Source organism: Mustela lutreola, chromosome 4, assembly GCF_030435805.1.
Source record: "Mustela lutreola isolate mMusLut2 chromosome 4, mMusLut2.pri, whole genome shotgun sequence".
In the NCBI taxonomy this organism is placed as follows: Eukaryota; Metazoa; Chordata; class Mammalia; order Carnivora; family Mustelidae; genus Mustela; species Mustela lutreola.
Window position 1 is genome coordinate 47821386 of NC_081293.1, and position 27452 is coordinate 47848837.

At 51.7% G+C, this 27452-nt stretch overlaps 1 protein-coding gene across 1 annotated transcript in view; it reads left to right on the top strand.

Moving 5' to 3' along the window:
* The first annotated feature begins 5969 nt into the window (after window positions 1-5969).
* Window positions 5970-27452, top strand: part of ZCCHC24 (zinc finger CCHC-type containing 24) — a 60719-nt gene continuing 39236 nt past the window's right edge. Inside the window, exons 1-2 of the mRNA XM_059169775.1 lie at window positions 5970-6408; window positions 18541-18741. Coding sequence (XP_059025758.1) covers window positions 6163-6408; window positions 18541-18741 — 447 coding nt within the window. The 5' untranslated portion in view covers window positions 5970-6162. The remainder of the gene's footprint in view (window positions 6409-18540; window positions 18742-27452) is intronic.

Below are 27452 nucleotides of genomic sequence, written 5' to 3' on the forward strand. Positions count from 1 at the left end.
GTTTGTCCATAGTCCCCATCACAGTCTGGGAAGTTCTCTGCCCCAGATCTCCCACAGCGCTGATTCAGCCATCTGCCCTCTTCTGTTTTGGAGTCGGTCACTTCCCGCCTCCAGAATGGGAGAGACGAGCCACGGAGAAGCCACACCTCGTTGTACTGCCTCGTTACAGACACCCTACTTCTACTCACTGTCCGGTTGTCGAGAACGAGTCTCATGCAGTTCCCCGCTGCAAGGGAGGCTGGGAAATGGAGGGAGGACATGGACGCGGAGTGAACAGTGACCCTTCTTGCCAGGGCCCTCCTGTGTTTCTGCAATCCTCGAGTCTCTGAGCTGTTCCAGACCAGATTTGACAGTCTCCTGTCTCTGAGTCCACAAACCACAAAGGCTTGCTGAGTTTATTTACTCCTTCCTTAAGTAAACAGAGGGTATGCTCTGCTCCAGTGCTGGGCCAGCCAAAGGAGCTCATAGTCCAGTGGTGTTGCCGGGTGGAAGCTGGTGGGAAGGGAGGACTGACTGTTCTGTGAACATCGTGATGTCATTTGAACACCCTCTAGTCAAGAACGAAAGAGACTATCAAATGGGTGGTTGTGAGGGTGAGAACGGGGGTTATGATTACAAGACTCTTCTTGAGAAAGTCATTTTTTCAGCTAGGTTTTGAAGGGTGAGAGAAGACTGCCAAGAGACTAACAGTGGGGGCTCTTCCTGGCAAGGGAACAGCATGTGCAAAGGCCTAAGGCAAGGAAGGCCTTGCTTGAATGGGAAAGGCTGGTTGTCTCATTTTGCCGGAGGGCAGGTGGCACATGGGGCTTAGGAGCTAGAAGGTAGTTTGGGCTGGCAATTAGGATAGAAAAGTGGCCAACAGCCAGAGGCCCAAAGGGCCTTGGACATCATGCTCAGTGTTTGGACTTTACTCAGTGGGCGGCCATGGAAAGATTGTCTAAGCAGGCAAGAAAGGTCAAGGGGTGCCTGGAGGGGCAGGTTGAGCCCCTCCTAAAGTCCCCATCATCCAGCTTTCTCCATTCTTTGATATGGGCAAGACTTTTCCCAAAACAATATAGACAGCACTGTGCACTCAACTTCAGAGTGAGTGTTTTAATTTCCATTTTCCAAACAGATGCTTCATAAGTCTAAATACATGGATATTCAAGAGCCACTCCCTCATGTCCTCCACAAGAGAATGGGATCATATTTTCATCACTGGTCCTGAGTGACCAGGTGTCTTCTTTCCAGCCCTGGAGGCCCAGGGTATCTTCAGAGATTGAGCCCCTAAGGGGCTGTTGGTAAAATGTATATAGCTCGTTTTTTGTTTGTTTGTTTCTTGTTGTTATTGTTGTCGCTATATTTTAAGGAAAAGTAGGTAGGAAACTGAAAGGAGAGTCATGGCTTCCTCTAGCTTCTGTGTGAGGATGGCCCCATCTCTGCCTTGGCACTTTTCTGAAGGCTATTTCTCAGGGAGCAGTGGCCTACTAGGCCTCCTCCTATGACTTCTGGGGACCAGAGATCCAGGGCGCACTGTCAGCTTCCCCAGGCGACACACAATGGTAGGGCAGAGAACCTGAGGCTTCTGACATCCAGGCTGGTGCCCCTCGTGCTCATGCTCATTGTCCAGCCTTGAAACGCAGCAAGCATCCTCTGAGAGCCTTCCAGTGGCCAAGGCTGTCAGAGTGTCCAATGCCCTCCTGTGTCCTGGGGTTCAAGTAATAGGGACAAGGTTTTGCACATGAGCAAACTGTCGAGCAGAGGATAATCAACTCACCAAAGTCAAAGCTGGGAAACAGACCATCTCCAAAGGCCCAGGCACTCTCCACAGCTCAGAACCTACACGGAGTGGCTGACTGAGTTGAAGGTTCATGGATCCCCTCATCTTTTGTGGTTCTTTTATCAAGAGTCAAGAGTCTGTGGCTGGGGACTGAACTGGTCAGGCTGCCCCCATGGTTTGGCTGTCAGAGCCTTGCACGAAGATGCTAAACTTGAGCTAGCAGTCATATGGCCCTGTAAGAAGCACGCCACGTCCACGGCGAAGAGGAGATAGCAAACAGTCTTCATCTTCCGGGTCCACTCCATCCTTCACGGTGACAGAGTGCCGCACTGAGAAGGGGTCTGAAGTCATGTCCGGGAAAGAGTTCTGTACTCAGTGACTTCTGTCCTGGGTGGGGGGATGGGGCAGTGGCGTGTGCAGGGAGACTCTTTGCCATTTTGCTATCACTGCTGTAAACTGACACCTTCTGTGTCAACACACAGTCCAAAGGAGCCCAATGCCTAGTCCTGGCCTGGAGGAGAGACAACACTCAGCCTTCCCAGGGTGCACTTCGCTGTTTATTCCTGGGGCATGGAGTAGGGGCAGGTTCAAGAGGGTTAAGGCTTGTAAATTACCATGCGATTGATGTGCTTTAGAGAAATAAGCAGCATCATTAGCACTAATCAGTTAGCATGGGGTCGTGAGGCCCCCTCTTCTTCCTCGGCTCCTGTCTGGTGCCTTTCAACACCAAACTGAAGGCTGATTGTTGCATGAAGACTTCTGCATGCCCTTCTTTCCAAAATTTCTCTTGCTTCTCTGAGCTCAAAGCTCTTGTTTTGAAACTCACCCAAACATCTATCAGATTGTTGTCTGGGGAACTTGAGGGACAGACCCTCCCCTCCATGCACGCTTTTCCTTCTAACCACCCCTCCAGATAAACTGAATATTTCTCTTGCTTAAATTATTAATACCACACTTTCCTTTTGAATGATGGCTTATTCAGAGTTAGCAAAGCACCGTCTTCCTATTTGTATCCTCACTTGACCAAGTCAGCCAGTAGTTGAGAAAAATGGAGGCTTACAGAGAAGGCAGAGACTTGCCCAAGGCCTCATGGCCAGGTCTCTGCTCTCCAAATCCCATTTTTTTCTCCATTGTCCCATTCTGGAAACCATGAGGTGGACAGAATTACCAGAAAAGAAAGGAGGCAGGGACCTAAGTCTCACCCAGGAGTACCCTCTGACCTGTGTGTCTGGGGCCATGCTACACCAGGAGACTGCCAGATGGGGACCAGTGAGGGGGGAATGGGAATGTGGGTGGATTACGAGAAGGTAGCTTAGCCATTAGGTTTCCTGGCTGAGCTCGGGCAAGTCTCTTTCCTTCTCTGGAATATGGTGCCTCCTTCTCTTTGAAGTGAAGGCTTGGGCTAAGACCTCTGACATTAAATGCTAGGCTTCTTGATGTGTACATGAGGGGAACAGGGGAGGCACAGAGCTTGGGCCTAGGTGGGTCTTTTGAGCCTGGTACCCAGGCCCCTGATACCTATCTGGCCATCTGCCTCCATTGCCTCCCATCCCACGGGACATGCTATTTCAGGGACTCTTCTAGGATGGGCCGAGGGACTGACCTCACGGCAACCAGCTGCTACTCAGGCAAACTACCCAGCAGTTGTTCACACTTATTGATTACTTACAGGGCATAAGTAAGTAAGTATATGTTGGGCAGGTATAAGTAAGTAAGTATATGTTGGGCAGGTGTGCTGTGGGCAAGAGGAGGAAGCAAAGTATAAGACCAGAGGAGCCATTCAGGTTTCAAAGGGGAGGAAAATTGGCCACCCTTCCAACCCTCCATCCAGCCCTCCACCTAGCAAACATTTGGGGATCATCTACTTTTGATGCTGCAGGGCTTGTGTAGGAACTATGGGGCAGGGGTGGGTGGGGGGAGGGGGTAAAAGGGGCAGAGGCCACCGGCATTGTTGCCAGGTATGACAAGAGCCCTCACAGCATCAAATCATTGAAGAGCAAGGAGCCCCCGAGCAGATGTCTCTCTAGGCAGGTGACAGACTCAGAGTTTCAGGCTGAGAACCATGACAGAAAGATTTTGAGTAGCTAGCCCTTCTCCATGAGGCTACTTCACTACTTCCCATTTATTGCCTTATACCTGGTGGGACCTGCCCAGCCTGTGAAGCAGTGTGAATGTGCGACCCACACTGGGGAAAAATGCCAGCACTACAACATAACAGGACTCCCTTCACCCAGAAGGAGAGTGGGGGCCAGAGACGGAGAGCTCGGGGCTGGGCCTGGGTGCCTCAGGGTCTCCTCTGTGCTCCCCAGCTGCCTGCTTGTGCAACTGGAAGATGCCCCCTCTCTGAACAGCAGTTTTCTCTAAAATGTCCAGGGAAAGTCTAAATTGGTGGTTTCAAATCCTATTCCCGTTCCTCCCATCTTAGAACCTTAAAGATAGTAGTAGAGTTCCAGAGATGACTCCAAATATTTCCAGGAGTTATTACAATTATTTCTAAAAAAAAAAAAAAAAAAAAAAAAAAAAGTGTACCTTCTGCTTAAACAAATAGACTAAACATGATTTAAAATGTAAAGGGATAGGTCTCTGATAAAGAAACATAGATTAAAACAAACCTGGGATATGCACTATCATCGGTATTAATAATCCTAGATTGTTTGATAGACAAAATCTTTGACATCATCGAATGATCTGAGACAAAATTATGGAAGGGGCTCCTGGTTGGTGATATGGTGGGAAAGAGGGACACATCCCTGAAGACCATTCAGGTCCAAAAACGCACAGATGCTCTCTGCGTAGGTAGTGAGAGAAATCCTTGTGAAGGTTGACTTTTATGGAATGTCTTCTGCTTACCAAACTCAAACTGGTCAGCTCATAAACATCCCCAGAGGAAGGATGGTGACCATCCTCATTTTACGGAGGAGAAAATAGGCTTGTTCGCTGAGGTTAGGCGCCATGCAGAGGTCACTGAGCTGGAGGGTTGCCAACTTGGCACTTGAACGCCCGGTGGAATGGCTCCAGAGCCAGGGGTGCGGTGGGAGAGGTGACTACGTCCCCTCCAAACACCTCGCCTTCAGTTAGCTGCGATGGCTTAGCGCAGGCGCGGGATGACTGACTACCCCAGACTGAGAGGGTGAAGGCCCTGGGCTTCGGGGTGTGTCAGGCCGAGGAGGGGACAGGGGCGGAGGTTCCCCCCAAGCATACTTGGAGTAGCTGGGTCGTTCTGGAAGGTGGGTGATAGTCGTCTTCCCGAGCTCCCCGTGTCCCATCTGGGGTCCTGGCGGCCTGCCGAAGCACCGGGTTGGGCTGGGGCCGGGGGTCTGCGCGGAGGAAAAGGCCGGCTAAGAGCAGAAATAGGAGAAGGGAGAGGGGGAGGGGGTGAGGCGAGGGAAGGAGGCGGGGAGTTCTTCCTGGGGCAGGAACCCGGGCCCCCGCAAAGCGATTCCGCAGATGGAAGGAATTAAGTGGGAGGGGGAGGGTCCTACGGTGATAGCGAGAGGAGGGAGGGAGGGAGGCGTGTGTGTGTGCACGCGTGTGTCTGGGAGGGGAGGAGGAGAGGCAGAGAAACACATCAGACTGGACGGAAATAGAAAACACACACACACACACACACACACACACACACACCCGCACGCACGCACTTAAGAGAGAACCACAGAAGAAGACGACGACGAGCCGGACAGAGACAGGGACCCAGGAGATGTTAATCTGAAAGACAGCCGAGAGAGAATGAAAAAGGAAGAAAAATCCGGCAAGAGAAACGAGTGAAAATGAAATAATTGCAGTGGATTTAGAAAGAACGAGAGACAGAAGAGCTCCAAGCAGAGAAAGAGCAGATTGATTAGGCCGGGGCTGTCCTGAGCTCCCGCAGGCTCCGGGTGTAGGGCGGGTGGGCGGGCTAGGGGTGGGGTAGGGCCTGGAAGGGGCCCGCCCATGGGCGGGCCAGCAGACTGCGGCAAGCACAGATGAGCCCTAATTCCTCGCTCTCCCCGCCCCACTACTCCATATTCAATGAGACGACCAATGGCAGGCGAGGACAGTGTATAAGGGGCGTGGTCCATTTGGAGCCCGCCCCGGGAGCGGCTGCCGAAGGGGTCAGCACTGAGGCAGATAGCGGATCGCGGGGCGGGGCGGGGCGGGCGGCGCGGAGGGGGCGGGCCCAAAAGTTTCCTGCCCAACTTTCGCTGCCTCCTTCCTCCGCCCGCGCGCGCTGCGGCTACAGTCGGGGGGAGGCGGCGGCGGCGGCGGCGGCTGCGGGCAGAGCGCAGTGCTCACGGCACTGGGCGATCGCCGTCGGGGCTCGGGCGGTGGGCAGTGGGCGCAGGCTCCCCGGTGCCCGCCCCTCCGCTGCGGGGGAGGGGGGCGCAAGCGGGCGGCCGGGGAGGGGCCGGCACCGCCGCCGCAAAATGAGCCTGCTGTCGGCCATCGACACGAGCGCCGCTTCGGTGTACCAGCCCGCCCAGCTACTCAACTGGGTCTACCTGTCGCTGCAGGACACGCACCAGGCGAGCGCCTTCGATGCCTTTCGGCCCGAACCGCCCGCAGGCGCCGCGCCCCCAGAACTGGCCTTCGGAAAGGGCCGCCCGGAGCAGCTGGGCTCGCCCCTGCACTCCAGCTATCTCAACAGCTTCTTCCAGCTGCAGCGCGGAGAGGTGGGTGCCCCCGCGCGCCCCCGCCCTCCGTAGACCGCGTCGGGCCTTTTCCTATCCGCCTGACTCTTCCTGGCCTGGCCCGGCCCGGCTCGGTATTGCCCGGCCCTGCTTGGCTTGGCTTCGTTCAGCTCTGCCAAACTCGCCACCCGATGTCCCCGGGGCGTCGGGAGCGCGTCACCTCCCGGCTGAGCCCGGCTCCCAGCAGCTCAGGCGCGGGCGGGGCCCTCTTGCTCCCTCTCCCAGCTCGGAGCGCCCTGTTGAAGGGAACTGGGGGGAGCCCGGGCTGGGCGGGGGGCTCCGGATTCTCTCCAGACAGCCCGGGCGCGGCCAGGGCGGAGAGCCCCTTCCAAGTGTCCTTCCCACGCCCAGCCCCATCCCCCTCTTGGCCACCGCTCGCTGGGACCGGGAGTGCAGATTCTGCTCTGAGCTTCTCTGCAGGGGCCTAAAATCTTTTCTCCTCCGACCTCGGTGGTGGCTGACCCAAAGGGCACCCTGGAGAGCAGGGCTTTTCCTGCTGTTCTTACACAGGGACCCCCAGATACATCCTCCAGCTGCTTGCCCTCCCCCAGCCACATAGGAAGTGGTTTTTGAGGGCTTGACCCCACAGACTGTGCTGTCCCCCGCCCTCCCAGACTGGAAGGAAATGAAAGGGAAATCCTCTTGAGCTCTTGGGAGGGGGGCTAGCCTGGGGGAGAGGTTTCAGCTGCCCAGTGCCTTCTCCTGAAACCTGGGCTGGCTGCTTTGCAAAGTCTGCCTGTTGGGTGGATTCGGTTACAAAGTGGAAGGGGCAGCGTGTCTTCCCCGCCAGATAAATACAGAGATTGCCAGGACCTCCCAGCCCCTTTTCAGAGGTCTTCTCCAGAGCTTTCCTAGATACCACTCCTCTCTCCTTTCAGCTGGACTCCTCCTCCTCCTCCCCTCCCATCGACTCTGGTCTCTTTTGGGAATTGCAGATACCCTTCTGTGGCCTTCACTCATCTGTTTTCTGGCAGCTCCCCCTGCAAGTGTGCAGGGGGAAGGGGTGGAGGAGAGGACACGCTTGAAGGTTCGTTTTCCTTCTGAGCCTGAGCATGGCATTTGGTTTAGGAGACTCAGAGTCCTGAATGAGTCAGGGACAAGGGCCTGTGAAAGTGCGAGTGTGCTAGGATGAGAGGGGAAAGGCAGAGGGTTTCCCTTTCTGGTCCCATAATGTGTTCAACTCTGCCAGAGGAGGATGTGGACATAAAATGCTGACCTGAGGCGTAGAAGTGGGTCAGTACCACGTGAGCTGAGAGAAGGACTGGTTGACCTGTGTTGGGTCTGTTGGGCATAGCGCAGGGAGATGGGTCTAAAGAGCCACCCTTTGGGGCCAAGTGAAAGCATTTGTCTACCAAAGCTCTTTGTAAACTGTAAAGCACTCTCTCCACGGGAGGAGTTATTCTTGGCTGGGAATCCTCTCTCTTATAAGAGACTTGCCACCTCTTCAGGGAACTGGCTCCAATGACGGGCGACTGGAGTACAGGTTCTGGGTGTTTCCTCACTACCTGGGTCTTTTTAGTTGTTACCTTACCAAACATTTGTTGAGTTCTGTGTGTGCCCTTGGGGAAGCAGGGACAGATCAGTGAGAGCCCCAGATGAAAGACAGACAAGATTGTTAGTTACAACGTGAGTGGTAGGTAGTTTCGTGCAGGTGCTGTGGGAATCCCAAGGAGGACAGTGACCATGACGCATGTGACCATGAACTCTCTCACCCCTCACTGGTCGAGTGGGGCGGGGTGTCCCTAAATATCCTCTACTAGCCTCCTCCAGTTCCTACCCAATGGTTGCCTTCTTCCCTGAATGGGGGTCTCTGCTGAGAGGCTTGGAAGTTTGGAGCCATCCAAAGTCTTCTGTAAGAGTAGGAAGTGGTGACTTCTGTTGGAAATGTCTAACATTTCCATGAGATCTCAGTTGGATCTCAGTGAAACCTGTCTCTGGTCACTTTGCTGCTGCTGACCCCAGCTTCCCTTGTGAGGAGGGCCAGTGTAAAAGAAGCTGATAAAGGTTATGCAGAGCAATGGTAGAAGGAAGTCTCTTATGACCTGACTTTGGGGGAACGCCTTGTCTCTGCCTTGGCCTCAGTTTACACATTCGTTGAATTTAGTCTCTGCTGCCCCTTAGGATGGGATTTGAGAGATACGTACGCAAGCAGACAGGCTGAGCTGGGGGAGGTAAGAGGGGCTTCTCCTATGCTGACAGACCAGTGGCTTCCTTGGAGGGACTGGAGGGCTGTGCTGGCTGACTTCCGGATGGCTTTCTGGGCTCTCGACTCACTCGCTCTCACCCCTCACCCACTTCGCCTCCTAAAGCCTCTTGGAGCCCCAGCTGTGCTCCTGGGCTTTCCTGCGTCCAGGGCTTAGCCAGTGACCTAATATGGCTCCGAAATAGCAACTGGCTGAGAAGGCATGAAAAAATACCCCCCACCTGAATGCCACCAAGGGGCTGGTTGGAGAAGCAAATCATGTGTGGGCCGGAGGGGACTCTGTGAAGGGACCCAGGGACTCAGGAGCATCGCCATTCTCTACAAGGCCTGGCAGGCCTGGTGGCAGTGCCTGCGGATGTGACTTGCATGCTGACCGCTGACCACGGCCTGTCTGCGCGGGTCCCGGTGCCAAGAGCCCACCCCCTCCCGCACCACCCCTAGGCTGCTCCCACCACAATAGCAAAACACCATGAATGCAGCTGGGATTTGGGCGGGGGGGTTGAGGACATGGGGGCACAGAAGCCCATTGTGCCCCTGGAACCTCAGCTCTGGAAGCTGAAGATAAGCCAAGGGTTCTGAGTGGAACACTGGCCCCAGGAGCAGAAAGATGGCAGAGTCTGTGTACGAGGGCAGGAGCGACACCCGGAGGTGTCTTGGACGCCCATGGGGGCTCTTCAGCTTCTCAGCTGGTGGTAAAGGTGCCAGACCAAAGCAGGCACAGACATTTTGTGCAGTTTTTTAAAGGCCTCGGTCTAGAATATGGGCCCTGGGAGCTTCAGTTTCAGCCCCCGATCTGCGGCAACAACTACATGTCTTTGAAGAGAGACTCCGGGGGCTCTTGGCTGAGCCCCTTTGCTCTCCTCTTAGGTACCAAGGAAGGCTGCTCTTAGAGGGAGTGGGGGCTTGGGTGGTGTGGGGGTCTTCCCTGCCAAGATTAGATTGGAATTTAAGTTCAGAGCAGTGTAGGAGCTGTGGGACTCTACCTCCAGAAAAGGAGACATACCCCTCATTGTGAGAATGAGAATTAGCTCTTGGGCCCCTCAGAGGGATGTCCAGAAGCCCTCCTGTGTTGTGCCTATACTCCCTCAAGAGGAGCTATGGCTGTCCCACTCCAGGTCAGAGTCTGAGGGCGGCTGTTATCTTTCCCTCTTCCTCCAGGGATAGACAGACGTGGCTTTACAGTGAAACCATGGTTTGTGGAGGCTGGGGGAAGGGCTTTGGGGTCAAATCTGTCTGGAAAGCAAAAGATTGTCCTTCCCTTGGAGACACACAATGCCCCCACCCCCGCAACCCCCAGCACTGTGAAGGCTCTGAGAAGTCCCGCAGCATAGAAACGTATTTCCCTCTCGTCAGCCCTACATTTCCATCAGTATTTGACCAGAGAATGTTTTTGGCATAAAATGTTTGACAGTGTTCTTCTGAACATCTCCAGGCCCAGGGACGGCTCTGTTAAGGCACATCTCTTCTAACCCTTAGGACATTCTTCCAGGAGCTGTTGACTCAAGCCCTCTCCCCAGCCCCACCCTGATCCTGGCGCTCTCAACCCCAGCACTGCAGACCTCCTTGTCTTTGCGGCGCTAGCCTGTCCACTGAAGGCAGCAGGGATATCCCGAGGCTTTATGCACAGGGTTTAAGCCCTTCTGCAGAGAGGGCTATTAGACCCTTCGAGGCGCCACTTAGGTGTCCTGCTTTCAAGGGCCCCTGGGTGTTGACAGTCCTGTGAAGGTTTTGTGTGTCACCTGTGCTGCCCACAGGTGCAGGTGAGCCCAGGCTACCTGACCAGGGCGCAGGTGCAGACGAAGCCCCAGCCTGTGTGAGGATGGAGGTTTGCCTCAGTGGGGCTGAGAGTGAGCTTTCGGGGCTGGAGTTCATTCCTAGCAACTTTCGTGGTCTGTGTGTGTTGGTGGGAAGGGGGCAGCGCCAGGTCCCAGGAGGGATGGGCCTTCCAGACCAGCAGAGCCTGGGAGTCTGCCTGGCCCCTTTGGCCAGCCCTGGGAAGCTGAGCTCTGACTCAGACAAGGAGGGCCATCACTCGAGGGCCTGTAGGCTGAGGTGGTCCTATCCTCCCTCCGTCAAAGTAAGTTGACTGGGCAGGCCTGGACTCAGAGGGGAGGCCACACCTTGTGGACCTTCTGAGTCAGGTGGGAGGGAAGAAAGCAGGCAGGGTTAGTAATCTGTAATGAGCTGTGGCAGTGAGCCAGGCTCTGTCAGCACCTAAAGGGGCTCCTTGCAGAGAAGGCAGCCCCGAGTCATGGTCCCTTACTCTTGGGCAGTGCTTTCTTCTTGGCATCTCTTTCTTTATCTCTTTCTAGAAGAGAAAGCAGGCCTGGCAAGGCACCCTCAGCGAGTCGGTGGCCGGGCTACATGCAGAATGCCTCCATATTCCAGCTAGAATTGGCTCTGTGGCTCACTGTGCTGGCTGTCGCCTGGATTGTTCTCGGGGCCCCAGTGCAAGGCAGGCAATCCCCAGGAACGTTCTTTCAAGCTCTGGGGCCTCTGATGTGTTGCCCCCCAATCTCAGACCTTTTGAGGAGTGGTAGGCACTGGTCCATTCATCACGGGTCCCGGCCGTCGCGCTGTGTCCCTACCTCAGTCGTACCCATGGCTCCAGCCCCTCCCCAGAGACAGGGCGTGGGGCTCCCTGGGATGGAAGTCCAAGGATGGCCTGGCTTGGGGGAGTCAGAGGATGGGCATGAGCACTTGCTGGCACTTTTCTCTCATGGCACAGTCATTGTGCAGTGTCCCCATTGTCCAGGTGGGGAAACTAAGGCTTTTCAAGAAGAGGATGATACAGTCAGGGCATCAGTGGCAGGACTCGGGCTCCAGCCGAGGTCTCAGGAGGCTTGGTCTGGGCCGTGTGACTGTGGGTGTGCTGGAGCATCATCTTTTTTTTTTTTTTTTAAGATTTTATTTATTTATTTGACAGAGAGAGATCACAAGTAGGCAGAGAAGCAGGCAGAGAGAGGGAGGAAGCAGGCTCCCTGCTGAGCAGAGAGCCCGATGCGGGACTCGATCCCAGGACCCTGAGATCATGACCTGAGCCGAAGGCAGCGGCTTAACCCACTGAGCCACCCAGGCGCCCATGGAGCATCATCTTTTATTCTGTCCTCTATACTGTAAAGCTTCGAGAAGGCACTAAGCTTTGAACTGATTGCTGCTTGCACCTCAAATGCTCTTGCCTGCCCTCAAGAACTGACAGATTCCAACTTCTATCTGGCATGAGAGGCCGCCCCTTCTCTGAGAGGCCTTCCCCAGCTGCCACGGGGAAGCTCACCTCCTTCCAGTGTCCGCAGGCTGTGGCAGAAGAGCGGGACGTGCTTCCGGTGAGGCATGTCGTAGCATTTGCTTCTGTGGACGAGCATCCGCTGTATGTGGGTCTGTCTACATTGTCAGCATGCAGAGAGTGGGAATCCTGTCTTTTTCCACCTGCTGTTGTTGGTCAGTGCCTGGGACTGACCAGTGTTCAGGTACTAAGTGGTTAGGTAGACGGGTGACTTGTGACAACATGAATGATCTCCTCAGCCCCTCGCTCTCTCTTTTTAAAAAAAGATTTTATTTATTTATTTATTTGACAGAGAGATAGAGAGCGAGCATAAGCAGGGAGAGCAGCAGAGGGAGAGGGAGAAACAGGCTCCCCACTGAGCAGGGAGCCCGAAGTGGGGCTCCATCCCAGGACCCCGGGATCGTGACCTGAGCTGAAGGCAGCCAGTTAACTGACTGAGCCACCCAGGGGCTCCCTCCTCAGCTTCTTATCTCCTGTTTTATCTCACTGGCAAAATGTTTATGGATTGCTTGATTGGAAAAAAGCTGACTTGGGAGATGGAAAAGCCCTGTCCCTCCAGGTGTTCCAGCAGCAACTTAGGTATGCTCATGGTTCTCGACTCTGGACCTCTTCGAGAAGCTGAATATCACCAGAGTTCTTCTCAGCGCTCATGCACAGAGCAGAGGCATCCATGCACACACCGACACACACCTTCCCCGTTATTTCAACTTGCTCCTGGCACCCCGCCGTGTCGACAACAGATCCAAACCGAGGCCACCTGCCATAGGGGCAGCAGACCTCAGTGGTACCCTTGGACTGGCTGAATATTGGGGTCCTTTTCAGCCCTTAGGTTATCAAATTCGTGCTTTCTGCTTTCATTCCATGACTACGTTCTAGAGCGAGAGGCAGCTGGTCCCCAGTGCTTATGCTCTAGCTGGGTGGAGGGCATATGGCTGGAAAATGTGGGCACCTGTCGGGTGAGCCGAGAGCTGGGCAGGACCTGGAGGGATGGAGTCTGGAGGGAGGCTCGCCCTGGGACTTCTCTGTGTGTCCTGCCACCACTGTGCTCCTCCCTCTCTGGGTCTTCTCCTCATTTCTCTCTCCCCATCCCCCCCTACCTCCAAAAGGCACACAGACTGCTTATTTAAGTTAGAATCTCTCATTGAGCTCCGGCTGTGTATGGGGAACTGTGTTTGAATGGGCCTCTAGAAGGCTGTGGAGCCCTTGGGCATTCTTGGGCGAGGGGTTGCTGCCTCTAGTGATGGCTAGCCCTGCTACCTTCCTGGCCCACAGGTCAGCTTCCTGGCCTGCAGGAACCAAGCTCCTCTCTGACCACACCTGAGAAATCTTTAGTCAAGGTGTGAGTTCACTTTCCCATCAGCCAATGGGTGGTCTCCTCTTCCCAAGGGCAGTACACATCCACCTGTTCCTGGGGATGGGGGAGGGGTGTGACTCTGGGGACTGGAGCCCCAGACAGACCCTAGGGGTAGAAGAAGTGCAGATCCCCTTGGAGAATGGGTGGAGCCATTTGTGAAATGAATGGTTTCTTGTGTTAAAGAGAAGGGTGTGGGTGCGTATGTGTGTGCACGTGTGTGTGCATGTGTCCGTGTGTCCGGAAGGGGGTGCGGGGTGACATTTTGGGATGAGAAAGCAGTTGTCCAGCTGATGAAAGAAGAGCTGGGAACTAGGATTGGAGAATCCCCCCCACCCCCCACATGCGCCCTTCAGAGCCTTCTCTGGCCTCGGGTTTCGGACAAGACTCAGCCTTTGCTCCGGTCAATTTCCTCAAACGCTCCCCTTCTTGTGGCCTTGTGCACTGCCGTGTCCTTCTCTGTGGGTGTTTCCACCTCTGCCAGCTGTCTCTCCTCTCTTCTCTGCACTGGTTTCCTCTCCCTAGAGCAGGCTTCTCTGCACTTGCCCTAACCTCTGGACCCTCTTCTGATCCTGGGAGGGCCAACAGTGTGTGGCAGTTTGAGTCAGCCCTGGAAGTCTTGGCCTGCACACTCCAAGTCCCTCTACAGAACCCCCAGCCCGAGGACCCAGACCCCTCATGCAGCACAGAGAAGGTGGTGCCTCATCTTGCCAGGGCCGAGGGGCTTGGTGATATGAAGTCAAAGGCCCAAGGGAGAGTGGTCCACCCCTGTGTTCTCCTTTGGCTCCCCTTACTGTAGGAGAAGCCAAGCCTGGAGGCCATGTGGGAGATGAAATGTAACAGGCTGGCTGATCTGGGTGTCAGTCTCTGCTTAGCCACATGCTGGCTGTTTTACCTTGGGCAAGTTACTCAGCCTTTCTGAGCCCCAGTTTCCTGTAAAATGGAGCCAATAATGCCCATCCAAATAGTGTTCTTGCAAGTATTAAAAGACCAGGAAAGAGAAAGGATCCAGTGACGTCTAAGACACAAGCAGGATGAGAATAGATTTCAGCATCTTCCCCTCTAACTTTCCCCAACAGCCAAGCCAGAGCCTCCGAGACGTTCCAGGAATGGGCGGGAGTCCAATGCTCCGTCCCCCAGATATGGTATGAGGATCCCACACTTCCTGCCAGCTGCTGGGAGTGGGGAGGAGGGAGAGGTGGTCTCTTCCTTTAGTCTGGTGATTTGGGCCCAGTGGCTTCCATCCACCACAGTAGTGGGGCTGCCCTCAACCAGTGTCCAGAGCGGCTTAATCTGGGGTGAGAGTGCCTTCCACTTCGTCTGTGGCAACTCAGAGACCCCCCCAGCCTGAATCTTTGAGGTGTTAGGGCATTCACTGCCTCATCTGTTGTGTAGGGTTCTCAGACCCTTCTCTGCCTTTGATGATTTGTACCCGGGACAGTGGCAGGTATGAGGGATGGCAGAAACAGTCTGGGCTCTGGGGGTGACGGAATGTTGCAGAATTTTTGCCTTTTGATATGTCCAGCCCTGTGGGGAAATGAAGAGGCTTCAGAGCTCCTTCAGTCAAGGGCAGCAGAGTCACAGGGTGATCCCCACCCAGCCTAGCCCTGACAGACAAGGCTATGGCCATGAGGTCCAGGAGGCCCCTGGAGGAGGCAGGGGCATCTGAGGTCTGAGTAAGAGGAAGGGATGGGTTCGGGCCACACCACCAGAGGTATGACCAGTCGAGAGCCACGTCCTGGAGGAGGTTGGATGGACACAGGGCACCCTGGGGGGACAGCCAGTATAGAACTAGAGGGGGAAGAGCAGGTGCCCCATGGGACACCAGGAGGAGAAGCACGGCCGTTAGGGAGTTCGGGGCTCCCTGATGAAGGGCCACTCCTGCTGGGCCTCACCTTCCAGCTATAGGCAGCAGGACTTGGAAAGGAGGTGCCCAGAGTGACCGAGTGCCCTCCGCATGTTGGGCTCTGGGGTGGTCTTTTAGTAGCTGGTGTCTGGACCCTAAGAAAGCGGGACTGCGAAGGTCATCCATGTTGCCTTCCTTCCCTGTTCCGGGTTCAGTTTACAAACGGGAAGCCCGAGGCCAGGCCTGCCTCCGCAGCCAGAGGGGCCGGAACACGGTGTGTCCTGGCGTCTGTGCTGACCCATCCCCGCAGGCCGGCCAGGGAAAGGTCTAAGAGCAGCTTGCCTTTCACCTCCATGGCCGGAGCTCCTTGGGGCTTGCGAGAGGAAACAGTTTGCTGCCCCACCCGCTCTCTTAGCCAGCTGGCAAGCAGGACTCATGGCCCTCGGGCCTGGCTGTGTGCCCTGGTCTGTGCCCTGGGCCCCTCTGGGCCTCAGTTTCTCCATCTGGAATGTGCAAGCAGTTGGGTCAGCTATTCTGCTCCTTCCTTTCCACTTGAAGGTGGTGTCGTCTTAAATTGAGGCTGGGGGAAGGGAGGTGGAGCCACCAGGAGGGACAGGCCAGAGCACCCGAGGGAGGGGGGCAGAAGCGGTGAATAGGAGAGCTCTGACCTCGCTTCTCTTCCCGGAGCTGCTCGTAGGACCCTCTTGAGGTGGGGGGTGCGGGTGTCCAGCTGCCGGGGAGAGGACAGCCTGCTCGGAGGGCTCTGGCTGCCCAGGGATGCCCGAGGGGTCACCCGTGGGCAGGGCAGTGTGGCCACAAGGCAGGGGAGAGGCTGTTCAGGGTGTAATTAATGCACTTTTTGGCACCCACCAGATTTCCCCTTCCTCTTGACAGTTTGCTGCCAAAACAGTCCCGATTCCTGTGAACTTGCTTAAATCTTATCCAGAAAAAAAAAAAAAAAAAAAAAAAAAAGAAGAAGAAGAAAAAAGAAAAGAGAGAACGGGGGGAAAAAATGAAGAGGGCTGTTATTTGTGAAATTGCATTTCCCGGCCATGAGGGTGAGTCACACCATTTGGAGTTGGGAGTTTCTTTTCTGGATGAACTTTTCTCCAGGAGGCTGTGGTGGTGCTGCCCTCCCTCAGGCCTGTTTGGGTGAGGAGAAGCTTCCACTCAAGCTAAGGAGAGACCTGGGTGTTTGGAAAGGCCAGGTAGAGCTGGGCCCTCTGGACAGACCGCCCTGGGGAGCTTGAACGTGCAGATCTGGGCTGGGGGAAGTGGGAGCGGAGAGTTAGTGCGTCAGGGGGAGACAGTTTCGGTTTAGAGCGATGTAAAAGTACTGGAAGTGGGTGGTGGTGGTTGGTGGTCGCAAAGTCATGGGCATGTACTTAGTGCCACGGAACCGTACGCTGAAAACCAGAACTAAAATGGTCCATTCTCTGTAATGAATTTCTTACCACATTAAAGCTGTAGGCTCCAGGCTCTCGGTGCCAGGTGACTACTTTGGTAGGTAGGTAGGTCTGAGGTAGGGCCAAGAAAACTGTATTGGTTCAGTTTCTCAAGGTGCTCAGTACAAAGTTGGACACACTGCCTCATCTGTAAAATGGCACCACAGGTTGTGGTGAGCGTCGGCTGTCTTAATAAGTGTACAGCTTCCAGCCCCTGGGACACTGTAATTGCTCAGTAGATGGGGCTGGGATCAAATCCTGTGGACACTGGACCCCTCTCCACACCTCTTGTCCAGAACCGTTGGTTTTCCAGAACCATCTCGCACACCTACGGGTATGGGAGACCCTCTGCCTCTCAGGATGGACCATTCTCTCGGCTCATCTGAGAGCTGGATAATCACCCTCACAGTGAAGGCAAGGTGTGGTATTTTGCACTGGTCCTGGGTTTCATGATAGCCCTGGGCAGTGGTAGAGCAGAGATGGTCCTCAGGAGCCTTTGAGTCCCATGCCCAGACATCATAGGCTGGCTGACTGGGTGTTCAGCCTGGATGCTTTTTAGACGTGGTCACTGCATCTTTTTTCCTAGGCTCCAGTCTAAACCTATAGGAGCAGGAACCACGGCCCAAAGAGGGAAAGGACTGGCCCCAGGCCACAGAGCAGGGTGTCCAGGGAGCCAAGAAGAGTGGTGGTCCGCAGATGGTGAGGATTGTATCCTCTAGGAGGGAATGCCAGGCTCCCAGAGATGGAATAAGTGGGGAGGCTGAGGTATACATGTGTGAGGGGTGGCATCTGCCCTGGTTTGGGGAGGGGTGCCTGATCTCCAGGGGCCTGCTCTCCACTCCCTTCCCTCCCTGCCCACAAGGAAGGAGGGACGGTGCCCACTCTGAGCCTCCATCTGCCCTGTCTTCGTAAGGGAGACTGAGGCTACCTCTTCTCAGGGGCCGTCTTCCTCTAGCGGCCTGGAGACTTCCAGGAACAAGGCTTTCTTCCCATTAGACCCAAGGCTCCCCAAGGTCTGTGGTTCCCTCCTAGAATCCTTAAGCACCTTAAGCGGGAACCAGAGGATGCCCAGGCCCCATGCGCAGGTTTGTCGTTGACCCTTCTGGAGGAGCTGCCTCTTTACAGCCTTGGCCTTGCCCCAGGAAAAGGGGACCATGGCTGTTCCCTGCCAACCTCACCACAGGCCCCACCTTTGCTAAATTCCAGTGTGCCTGGCTGCCCAGAGCCCGTGACTCCTATAAATAGAGGCTGTATACACCAGGAGGGGGCCTGGGCCGCGTCTGCTTTGAAGCCAGGCAAGACATCTGGTTCCTGTCAGCTGGAGGTGGGAGAGGTGGGCCACTTCCTCCTGGGCTCACAGAGGGCAGGCCTGGGCCAGCCTCGGGGCTCCCCGGACACAGTCTGCACAGGCCTCATGCCACAGGAGACCAGGCAGAGTGTGGAACCTCAGTCTTCTCTTCTGTACAATGGGAACAATCCTGTACGCTGATGCCCCTCTTTCTTGTAAGATGGGGAAACTGAGTCAGCTGAGCAATAAGTGACTTGTTTAAAACACTAGTAAATGGCAAAGCCCCAGATCCAATAGTTTGCTTTCTGCTATGCCTGCTTACCTCCTGGGAATGTGTAAAGAACTAATGAGAACGTCTTCCTCCTCCTCACTTCTTACTGAGTGGTTCCTCAGTGCCAGATGGGAGATGCAGTGACCTCACTTGAGCCTCCTAGAAACCCTAGGAGGTGGCTCTCATTACTTCTGTTTTCCAGATAGGGCCCCGGGGGCCTAGAGCCGCTCACTGGCTTGCCTGTGGATGCACAGCAGGAGTTGGGATATGAACTCGGGCTCTAGGGGGCCAGAGCTCCCGGGCAGCTAGAGAGTGTGCATTCACAAGTGTGCGTGCATGTGCCCATGGACATGTGCCCGTGAGGCCATAGCTGCAAACAATCGTGCCCAGGCCCGGGGAGCCCTCACATCTCTGTCCCTCCTCCCAGGCACTGAGCAGCAGCGTGTACAAGAGCGCCTCGCCCTACGGCTCCCTCAACAACATCGCCGATGGCCTCAGCTCCCTCACTGAGCACTTCTCAGACCTGACCCTCACCTCTGAGACCCGCAAGCCCAGCAAGCGGCCCCCACCCAACTACCTGTGCCACCTGTGCTTCAACAAAGGACACTACATCAAGGACTGCCCCCAGGTAAGGCGCCCCGCTTCTCTGGGTAGAACAGGCTGAGCGGCCCCCCCTCCCCCCTCCCCCACCTTCCCACCCCCAGGGCCCCTTTCACCAACAAGTGGCCCTGTGCCCTCTGGTCTCCACCTTCTCCTCCCCTCTGGTATTTCTGAGGCACTGGCTGGCGTGGATGGGACAGAGCCCCAGCCTGGGCCTGCCCTGGCTAGTGAGCAATCTGGGTGAGGGCCCCCAAATGAGGTTCCGGGCCTTCCCGTCTCCGCCAGTCTTCCTGCCAGGGTGGGTCCTGTTACAGTGGGGCAGGACGGGGGCCAGCAGCCTCCTCGCAGCTCTCCCGAGAGAGACCCCATCTCCTCACACTCACAGGGAAAGAATGCAGGCTCTGGGCCAGGAATCCAGATGTGCACCCCCTCCCCCAGACCCCACCTCTCCCTCCTCCGCAGCAGTGTTTCCTCAGTCTCCTGCCTGTAACGGGGGAGGGGAGAGGGCCTTGCCCCTGACTTTGTGCCCCCCACAGGGTAGGTCTGGGTGAAGGCCTCCGGCACTGCAGGCTGGGCCTCTCTCTCAGCGTGGGAAGGGGGCCAGGCGATGGAGAATGTGGGGAGCAGCCCCATCTCCCACCCAGTGCTTCACTGTGATGGGCTGGGGCTCCTGGGGGCAGGTCCCACTTGCAGAATGACTCCTGACTCTGGCCAGCTGGGCTCTGGCAGCCTGGGGAGAGAGGGGAAAGTCATTTCCAATACAGTACGAGATGGATCCGTGATTCTTTTCCCTATTATTTTTTCAAAATTTCTAATGTTTTTGTAATGTGTATTTTTTGCTTCCATTTTACATATGTAATGGAAATGGGATCCTGGAAACTCAGAAAATCCATGTAGTCTTACCCACCAGATGGTGGGAGCCCAGGGTGTGGCTGGGTGGGGCTGGGTGCCTCCAGACACTTGGAGGCCAAGATGTGCTTGCTGCTTGTGGCTCTTTTCAGCAATAGCTGTGCCGTGCTTTAGGTCCTCACTGTGTGAAGTATGGCCAGGATAGCTGCCTGGGAGCTTGTCAGAAATGCAGTCTTAGGCCCAGCCTGTAATTGCATTTTAGTAGAAGTCCCACATATACCTGTGTATACCGGTGATCTCAGCCTCCCCCAACCCTTGGTTAAGGGAAGCCCACCCCTGACCCTGAGTGTGGGAGCTGGCCCACTGATGGCTGTTCTCCAGACCCCACACTCCAGTGGGCGCTGTCCGCCCTCAGTATACGCAGGAAGCCAGGGGCCCTTGGGATGAGGAGGTCCCAACACAGGGTAAGACCTCCTACCCCTCCCAGGGGTTCTCCAGACGGGATGAGGTGCAAGCAGGCGACTCAGGATCCCATTGGTCCTCAAGGATGTGCCCCCAGCCCACCCTGGCAGCAGCCCCTTGCACCTTCCCCAGCTGAGCCTCTCCGAGGGGACTTTCAGTCACTTACCATACCTTGGAAACTTCCCTCATTATCTCCTGCCTGCAGCCTGGGCTCACAATTAGCCGACGTGTCAAGTCTCTCATTAGCCTCTCGTTAAGTGATGCTTTGAGTGAGTCAAGCACTCACACGGGATCATTGAGCCAGTCTGTGGAGGTGCTGGAATTTCAACCCCGGCCAGCAGGTGACATTCAGACACCAACAGGGGCCCCTAGGGCTCCGAGAAGGTGGGGCGTGCTGAGCTGGAGGTCTGGGAAAGCTTCCAGGAGAAGGAGAACTTGAGGGGGCTTGGCTGGTTGTTGGAAGAAGGGTGAGCAGTATCCAAAAGCAAGGGATGTTGAGGCAGCTAGTGGAGGGACAGTGAAGGCGTCCGGGTGAGTGTGTGTGCATGCCCAGCCCTCTCTTTAGAGGGGCCAGGGCTCTCCTAAAAGTGGGGACAGAGGGTCCCTGACCTCAGTGCCTCTTGACTTCTAGCATTGTGCAAACCATGGTTCTTCCTTTATATTCTTTTATATGGATACATAGAGAGTGCACTCGTGCAGGGCTCTTACCTCTTCTGCAGAAGAAATACTGGCCCATTTTACAGGTGAAGAAACAGAGTCTCAGAGACCTGAAGTGCTGGGGAGAGGGCAGAGTGTCTATGAGAGCCCGAGGCTTGGGACCTCAGTCCTCTTTGCTTTCTTGAGCATCCATACCAATCCAGGCTGAGACGCCCATGACCTCTGGGGCCTCAGTTTCCCTCTCGAGCTGGTAGAGGCCCTCTTCAAGCTCTACCTCAAACCTGATTCTATCGGAGACTCCTGCAGGCCCAAGGACCTCCTCTACTAGTCATGAGAGTTTCATCATCTGTGAAACAAAGCTAATGAGAGTACCAACACAGAGTAACGTTGTGAGGGTCCAAGGAAGTAATGCATGGAAAGTACTTAACACAGTGTCTGGCATACAGTAAGCACTTAATAAATGTTGGCTAGCATTTTATTTTTTCCTCCTTTGGGTAATGATGGGGAGTGTGCCTATGTGGCAAGGTACTAGAGATTTTGGCAGGCTGGAATTTATTAGATGTTCTCCACCCTCACCTGACCACAAACTCCAGGGGCAGGTGCTGGGCTGGATTCATCTCTGTATTCCCCTGCTGGACCAAGATACCACACACAGCAGGCGCTCAGTGTAAGCCTTCTGGAATGAAGGAATGGGCAGACAAGGCTTTTATAAGCCTGGAAACCTCTATTTCAAATGAAATATTATGAGCTCAGTGTATAGAATATTTAAAAGTGGAGTGGGAGTGCTTGTTTTGGTAACACCTTTAGTGAGACAGAATCCACATACCATATAATTGACCCATTTAAAGTGTAGAAGTCAGTGACTTTTAGTATATGCAGAGCTGCTCAACCATTACTACGACCTATTATAGAATAGATTTTAAAAAGATTTTATTTATTGAAGTAGTCTCTACACCCCATGTGGGGCTTGAACTCATGACCCTGAGATCAAGAGTTACATGTTCTACTGACTGAGCCAGCCAAGTGCCCCAATTGTAGAACACTTTTATCACCTCAAAGAGAAACCTCATACGCTTTAGCTGTCACTACACCCTGGCTCCTCAACTCCTAGTAACCCGTAATCTACTTTCTATCTCTATACATCTGCCTGTTCTGGACATCTCATATAGATAGAATCATATAATATGTGGTCTTTTGTCACTGTTTTTTTTCACTTAGTATATTGCTCTCAAGGTTCATGCACATAGTAGCATTTATCAGTTCCATGATTTGGGAAGTGTTCTGTCCTGTACTATTTTCTATAAGAATTTGTGAAGAATTAATATTAATTCTTCTTTAGGGGCACTTGGGTGGCTCAGTCTCTTGAGAATCTGCCTTTGGCTCAGGTCATGATCCCAGGGTCCTGGGATCAAGTTCCACATAGGGCTTCCTGCTCAGTGGGGGAGCCTGCTTGCTTCTCCCTCTGCCTCCCTCACGCGCTCTCTCTCTCTCTCTCTCTCAAATAAATAAATAAAACCTTTACAAAATTTCTTCTTTAAATGTTTAGTAGAATGCACTCATGAAGCCATGTGAATTGGGGCTTTCTTTTGTGGGTAGATTCAGATTTTCTGTTTCTTCTAGAGTTAGTTTCTGTAGTTTGTGTGTTTTGTAGAATTTGTCTGTTTCATCTAAGTTATCAAATTTAGTGGCATAGAGTTGTTTGTAATAGTCTCTTACGATCATTTTCGTTTCTGTAAGGTCAGTTATAATGTCCCCCTTTTTTCTTTCTGATTCTTATAACTTGAGTCTTCTTTCTTTTTTCCCTTGGTCAATCTAGCTAAAGGTTTGTCCATTTTGTTGAACTTTTCAAAGGAATAACTTTTGGTTTAGTTGACTTCCTGTACTGTTTTTCTGTTCTCTGTTACATTAATTTCCACTCAAATATTTTAAAAATTATGGTAAAATATATGGAACATAAAGCTTACCATCTTAATTATTCTTACATGTATAATTCAGTGGTATTAAGAACAGTTGACCCTTCAACCACATCAGTTTGAATGTATACATGGATTTTTTTTTCGGTGAATACAATACAGTACAATAACTATTTTCTCTTCTTCATGATTTTCTTAATAGCATTCTCCTTTCTCTAGCAAGCTTTATTTATATAGTCTAGAATACATGTAACATGCAAAAGTAACATGGGTTACTTGACTATTTAAGTTATCGGTAAGGCTGTTAGTAGTTAAGTTTTGGGGGAGTCAAGAGTTACACACTGATTTTTTTTTTTTAAACAGCACTTTCTTCTTCTTCTTCTTCTTCTTCTTTTTTTTTTTTTTAAAGATTTTATTTATTTATTTGACAAAGAGAGATCACAAGTAGGCAGAGAGGCAGGCAGAGAAGAGGCAGGCTCCCCGTGGAGCAGAGAGCCCAAAGTGGGACTTGATCCCAGGACCCGAGATCACGACCTGAGCTGAAGGCAGAGACTTAACCACTGAGCCACCCAGGCACACTACACATAGATTTTTGACTGCTCCAGGGCTTGGCACCTCAGCCTCCACATGGTTCAAGGGTCAACTGTACATTCAGAGTGTTGGACAGCCATCACTATCCACCACCAACCATCACCATCCATCCACCTGTGGAACTCTCTTTTTGTGTGTGAAACTCTGTACCCATTAAGCAACAACCCCCTTACCTCTCCCAGCCCCTGGCAATTACCATTCTACTTTCTGTTGCTATGAATTTCATTACTCTAAGGACCCTGTAGAAGTGGAATTACATAGTATTTGTCATTTTTGATTGGCTTATTTCACTTAGCATTATGTCCTCAAGGTTCGTTCATGTTGTAACAAGTTTCAAAAGTTCCTTTCTTTTTTAAGGCCAAGTAATATTCCTCTCTCTCTGTGTGTGTGTGTGTGTGTGTGTGTGTGTGTGTGTGTGTGTGTGTGTAGACCACATTCTATTAATCTAATTACCCGTCAATGGACAACTGGATTGCTTCCACCTTTTGGCTATTGTGAACACCACTGCTATGAACATGGGTGTGCAGATAGCTCTTTGAGTCTCTGCTTTCAATTCTTCATTCTAATCTTTATCGTTTCCTTCCCTCAGCTTGTTTTAGGTTTAGTTTGCTCTTCATCAAAATTTCTCGAGATGGAAAGTTAGGTTAATGGTTCTACATCTTTCTTCTATTTTTAATATAGATATTCACGGGTATACATTTTCCTCTGAATTGCATCTTATAATTGTGTGTGTTGTCTCTTCCCATTCATTCATCACAGAGTATTTTCTGATTTACCTTATGGCTTCTTCTGTGACCCATTGGTTATTTAGAAGTGTGTTGTTTCATATCCACATATTTGTGAGTTTCCCAAATGTGTTTTAAAAATGATTTCTCCTTTCATTCCACTTTGTATTATTTTAGCACTTCTAAGTTTGTTGTGGTTTGTTTCATAGCATTTGGGCTGTCCTTGAGGATGGTTCATGGGCACTTGAGAAGAATGAATTCTGCTGTGGTTGAAGGTTCTGTAGGTGTCTGTTGGTTCACAGTGTTGTTGGTGTCTTCTGTCCCCTTGTTGATGTTCTGTCTCATTCTTCTAATCATTGTTATAAGTGTAGGAGTGTTGAAATATCTATTATTGTTCAATTAACTATTTTTTCTTCAATTCTGCCAATTTTTGCTACATGTATTTTGATACTCCTTTGTGAGCTACATCGATGTTGTAACTATTTTCTAATGAATTGGTCCTTTTATTGTTCTAAGGTGTCCCCATTTACCTCTAGTAACATTTATGTTTGTTTGTTTTAAAATCTAATTAGTCTGATACTAATATAGCTGGCTTCCTTATGGTTACTATGTACACGATAGGTCTTTGTTCACTTTACTTTCAGTCTATTCATATCTTTAGGTCTAAATTGTGTATCCTGTAGGAAGCATGCAGTTGGATCTTAGTTCACTTTCTATTCACATTAACAAGCCCTGCCTTTTGTTTGGATTGTTTGATCCATTCATATTATTGCTAATGCTTTTATTAATGCTCATTTGATATATGCAATTATTGATACAGTTGAATTTAGTTCTGCTGTTTCACTTTTTGTTTTCTGAATTACTCATGTCTTTTTTTGTTCCTCTGTTCCTCCTGTACTGCTTTCTTTTGCATTAAGTGATACTTTTCTAATGTGACATTTTGATTTCTTTAATGATTTTTTTTCTACTTTTTAAAAGCTATTTCCTTAGTAGCTGCCCTGGGGCTTATTTTACATATCTTAACATGTAAAATCTGCTTCAGATTTATACTGACTTAATTCCAATGAGATCTAGAAATGCGACTCCTTTATGGCTCTGTTCTGTTTTCCTGATTTTGGGGGCATTATCGTTATACGTATTATATCTTTGTATGTTGCAAATTCAACAATACTTATAATCATTACTTTGTGTAATTTTATGTGTCTCAGAGAAGCTGGAAGAAGAAAAGAGAGCAATTATATGCCCATAACTTTTGACATCTTAGCCCTTTTATTTCCAGCTTGTTGCTCTCTTCATTTGTTCCTGTGGACTCAAGTGACCACCTGGCATCATTTCCTTAACCCAAGACAGGTTTGCTTCTACCTCCCTCTTCTGTGCTGTTATTGGCAAATATCTTACATTTCCAAATGTTATAGGACCAGATAGTACAGTTACATATGTACTGTTTCATGCACTTGCTTTTTAAACCAGCTGAAAGAAGAAAGGAAAAGAAAAATTCATTTGTGCTATCTTTTATAATTACATAACCACCTTCTCAGAGCTCCTTATTTTCTTCATGTGTATTTGCATTATGTCTGGGGTCACTTGCTTTCAGCCTGAAGAACTTCCTTTAGCATTTCTTGAAAGGTTGGTGTGCCAGCAATGAAATCCTGTGTTTTTGTTTATCTGGGAATGTCTTTATCTCATTTTCATTTCTTAAAGACAGCTTTGCAGGGTATAGAATTCTTGGCTAATGCGCCCCCCCCCCAACTTTGAGCACATTGAATTTTACCCCTTGCCCTCTGGCTACCATCATATCTGATGAAAAGTCAGTTATTAATATTGTTGCAATTCCATTGTGAAGGATGTGTCCTTTTTCTCTTGCTGCTTGCAGCAGCATTTTCTCCTTGTTTTACTTTCTGCAGTTAATACGATGTGTCTATTTGTGGATCTCATTGTGTTTATCCTAATTGGACTTTGTTGAGATGCTTGGATGTGTTAATTAAGATTTTTTATTGGATTTGGGAAGTTTTCAACCATTATTTCTTCAAATATTTTTTCTGCTCCTTTCTCTCCTCTCCTTTTGTGGAATGATTTTTCAGTGGTCTAAGTGCTTTTAAAATCTTAAATCTAACTGGGGGTAGATTGGAACCCTAGGCATTCACTGCCAACAGCCTGAACAGTGGCATCCAGGAGCCAGGAGACACTCTGCAGCCCCCAGTGCAGTCAGGAAGGCCAAGGAAGGTTGGGGCTGCTGGCTTTGGCGGCAGCAAGAATGCCCGCTGGGTGTGAGAGAGGCATGGTTGCTCTCTGCAGGGCTCACCTCCAGGCTTACCTGTGCATCTCACATTGGCTTCTGTGCCCCAGCGTGGCAGGCTGTGAAGACCCAAGTGGCAGTGTTCCATTCTGAGCCAGGTGCACTTGAGCCTGCATGGGTATGGGAGTTTGTTGTGGGGGCTTGGCATGGTGCCACCTCTGTGCCCGGGAAGCACAATCTGTCCAGGACAGAGCTGGGCCTAGAACGTACTACGGAGTGTACAGGAGCCCTGTACTCTGTTAAATGATTCTTTTTCAAACTTAAGGGTGGAGAGAAATGTCCAGAGTTCAGTCATTGGACTAATGGGGTTTCTCATAGGTCCTGAGAGCAGTAAGAGGGGGATTGGGAAGACTGGGAGCCCCCTGAAGCGGAGGCAGAAGGTGGTGGAAACCAATTACAAATGATGCAGAGGGCAGCCCCTCTTTGTGGGGTGAGGTGGTGCCTGGGCCAAAGTCCATCTCCAGCCAATGTCAGCACTGGCCCTAGAAGGTCCAGGAGTCAAGAATGTCTACCATTCAGTTTTTGAAAACCCCATATCTGCAGCTGTTGAGTTCTAGGGTAATAATAATATTAATAACAGTGATACTAGTCTGTACACACTGAATTAACCTCTGAGCTAGGTATGAAATATGCATTAACTTATTTAATTTTCTCAAAAACTCTATCAGATCAATTTCCAGATGATAAAACTGAGGCCTAGAGAAGTTAAGTGACTTGCCTAAGGTCACGTAGTTAGAAAACAGCAAAGATAGAATTGGAATGTAGGCCTTCCTCATTCCAGAGCCTATGCTTTTTATTTTTTATTTATTTTTTTACGAGAGAGATGGGCTGAGGAGGGGCAGAAGAAGAGGGAGAGAGAATCTCAAGCAGATTCCCACTGAGCATGGAGCCCGACTTGGGGCTCAATCTCATGACCCTGAGACCAAGACCTGAGCCTAAATCAGATGTTCCACCGACTGAGCCACGCAAGCATCCCCAGAGCCCATATTTTAAAAATTAGGTTCTGTGATCTGCCTTCACATCCAGACCTGGATCTCCCCTGTCATTCTCAGGAAGTCAGTGTTCTTTATTTTTTTACTTTATTTTAAATTTGTTTAGATATTTAAATTCAAGTTAGTTCACATACAGTGTATTAATCGTTTTCAGAATGTCAGGGTTCTTTCTTTCTTTCTTTCCTTTTAGTCAGGGTTCTTTATAAAGATGGCTTCCTGGAAATGAGGACGGATGAGGATGATGTGGGTAGGGC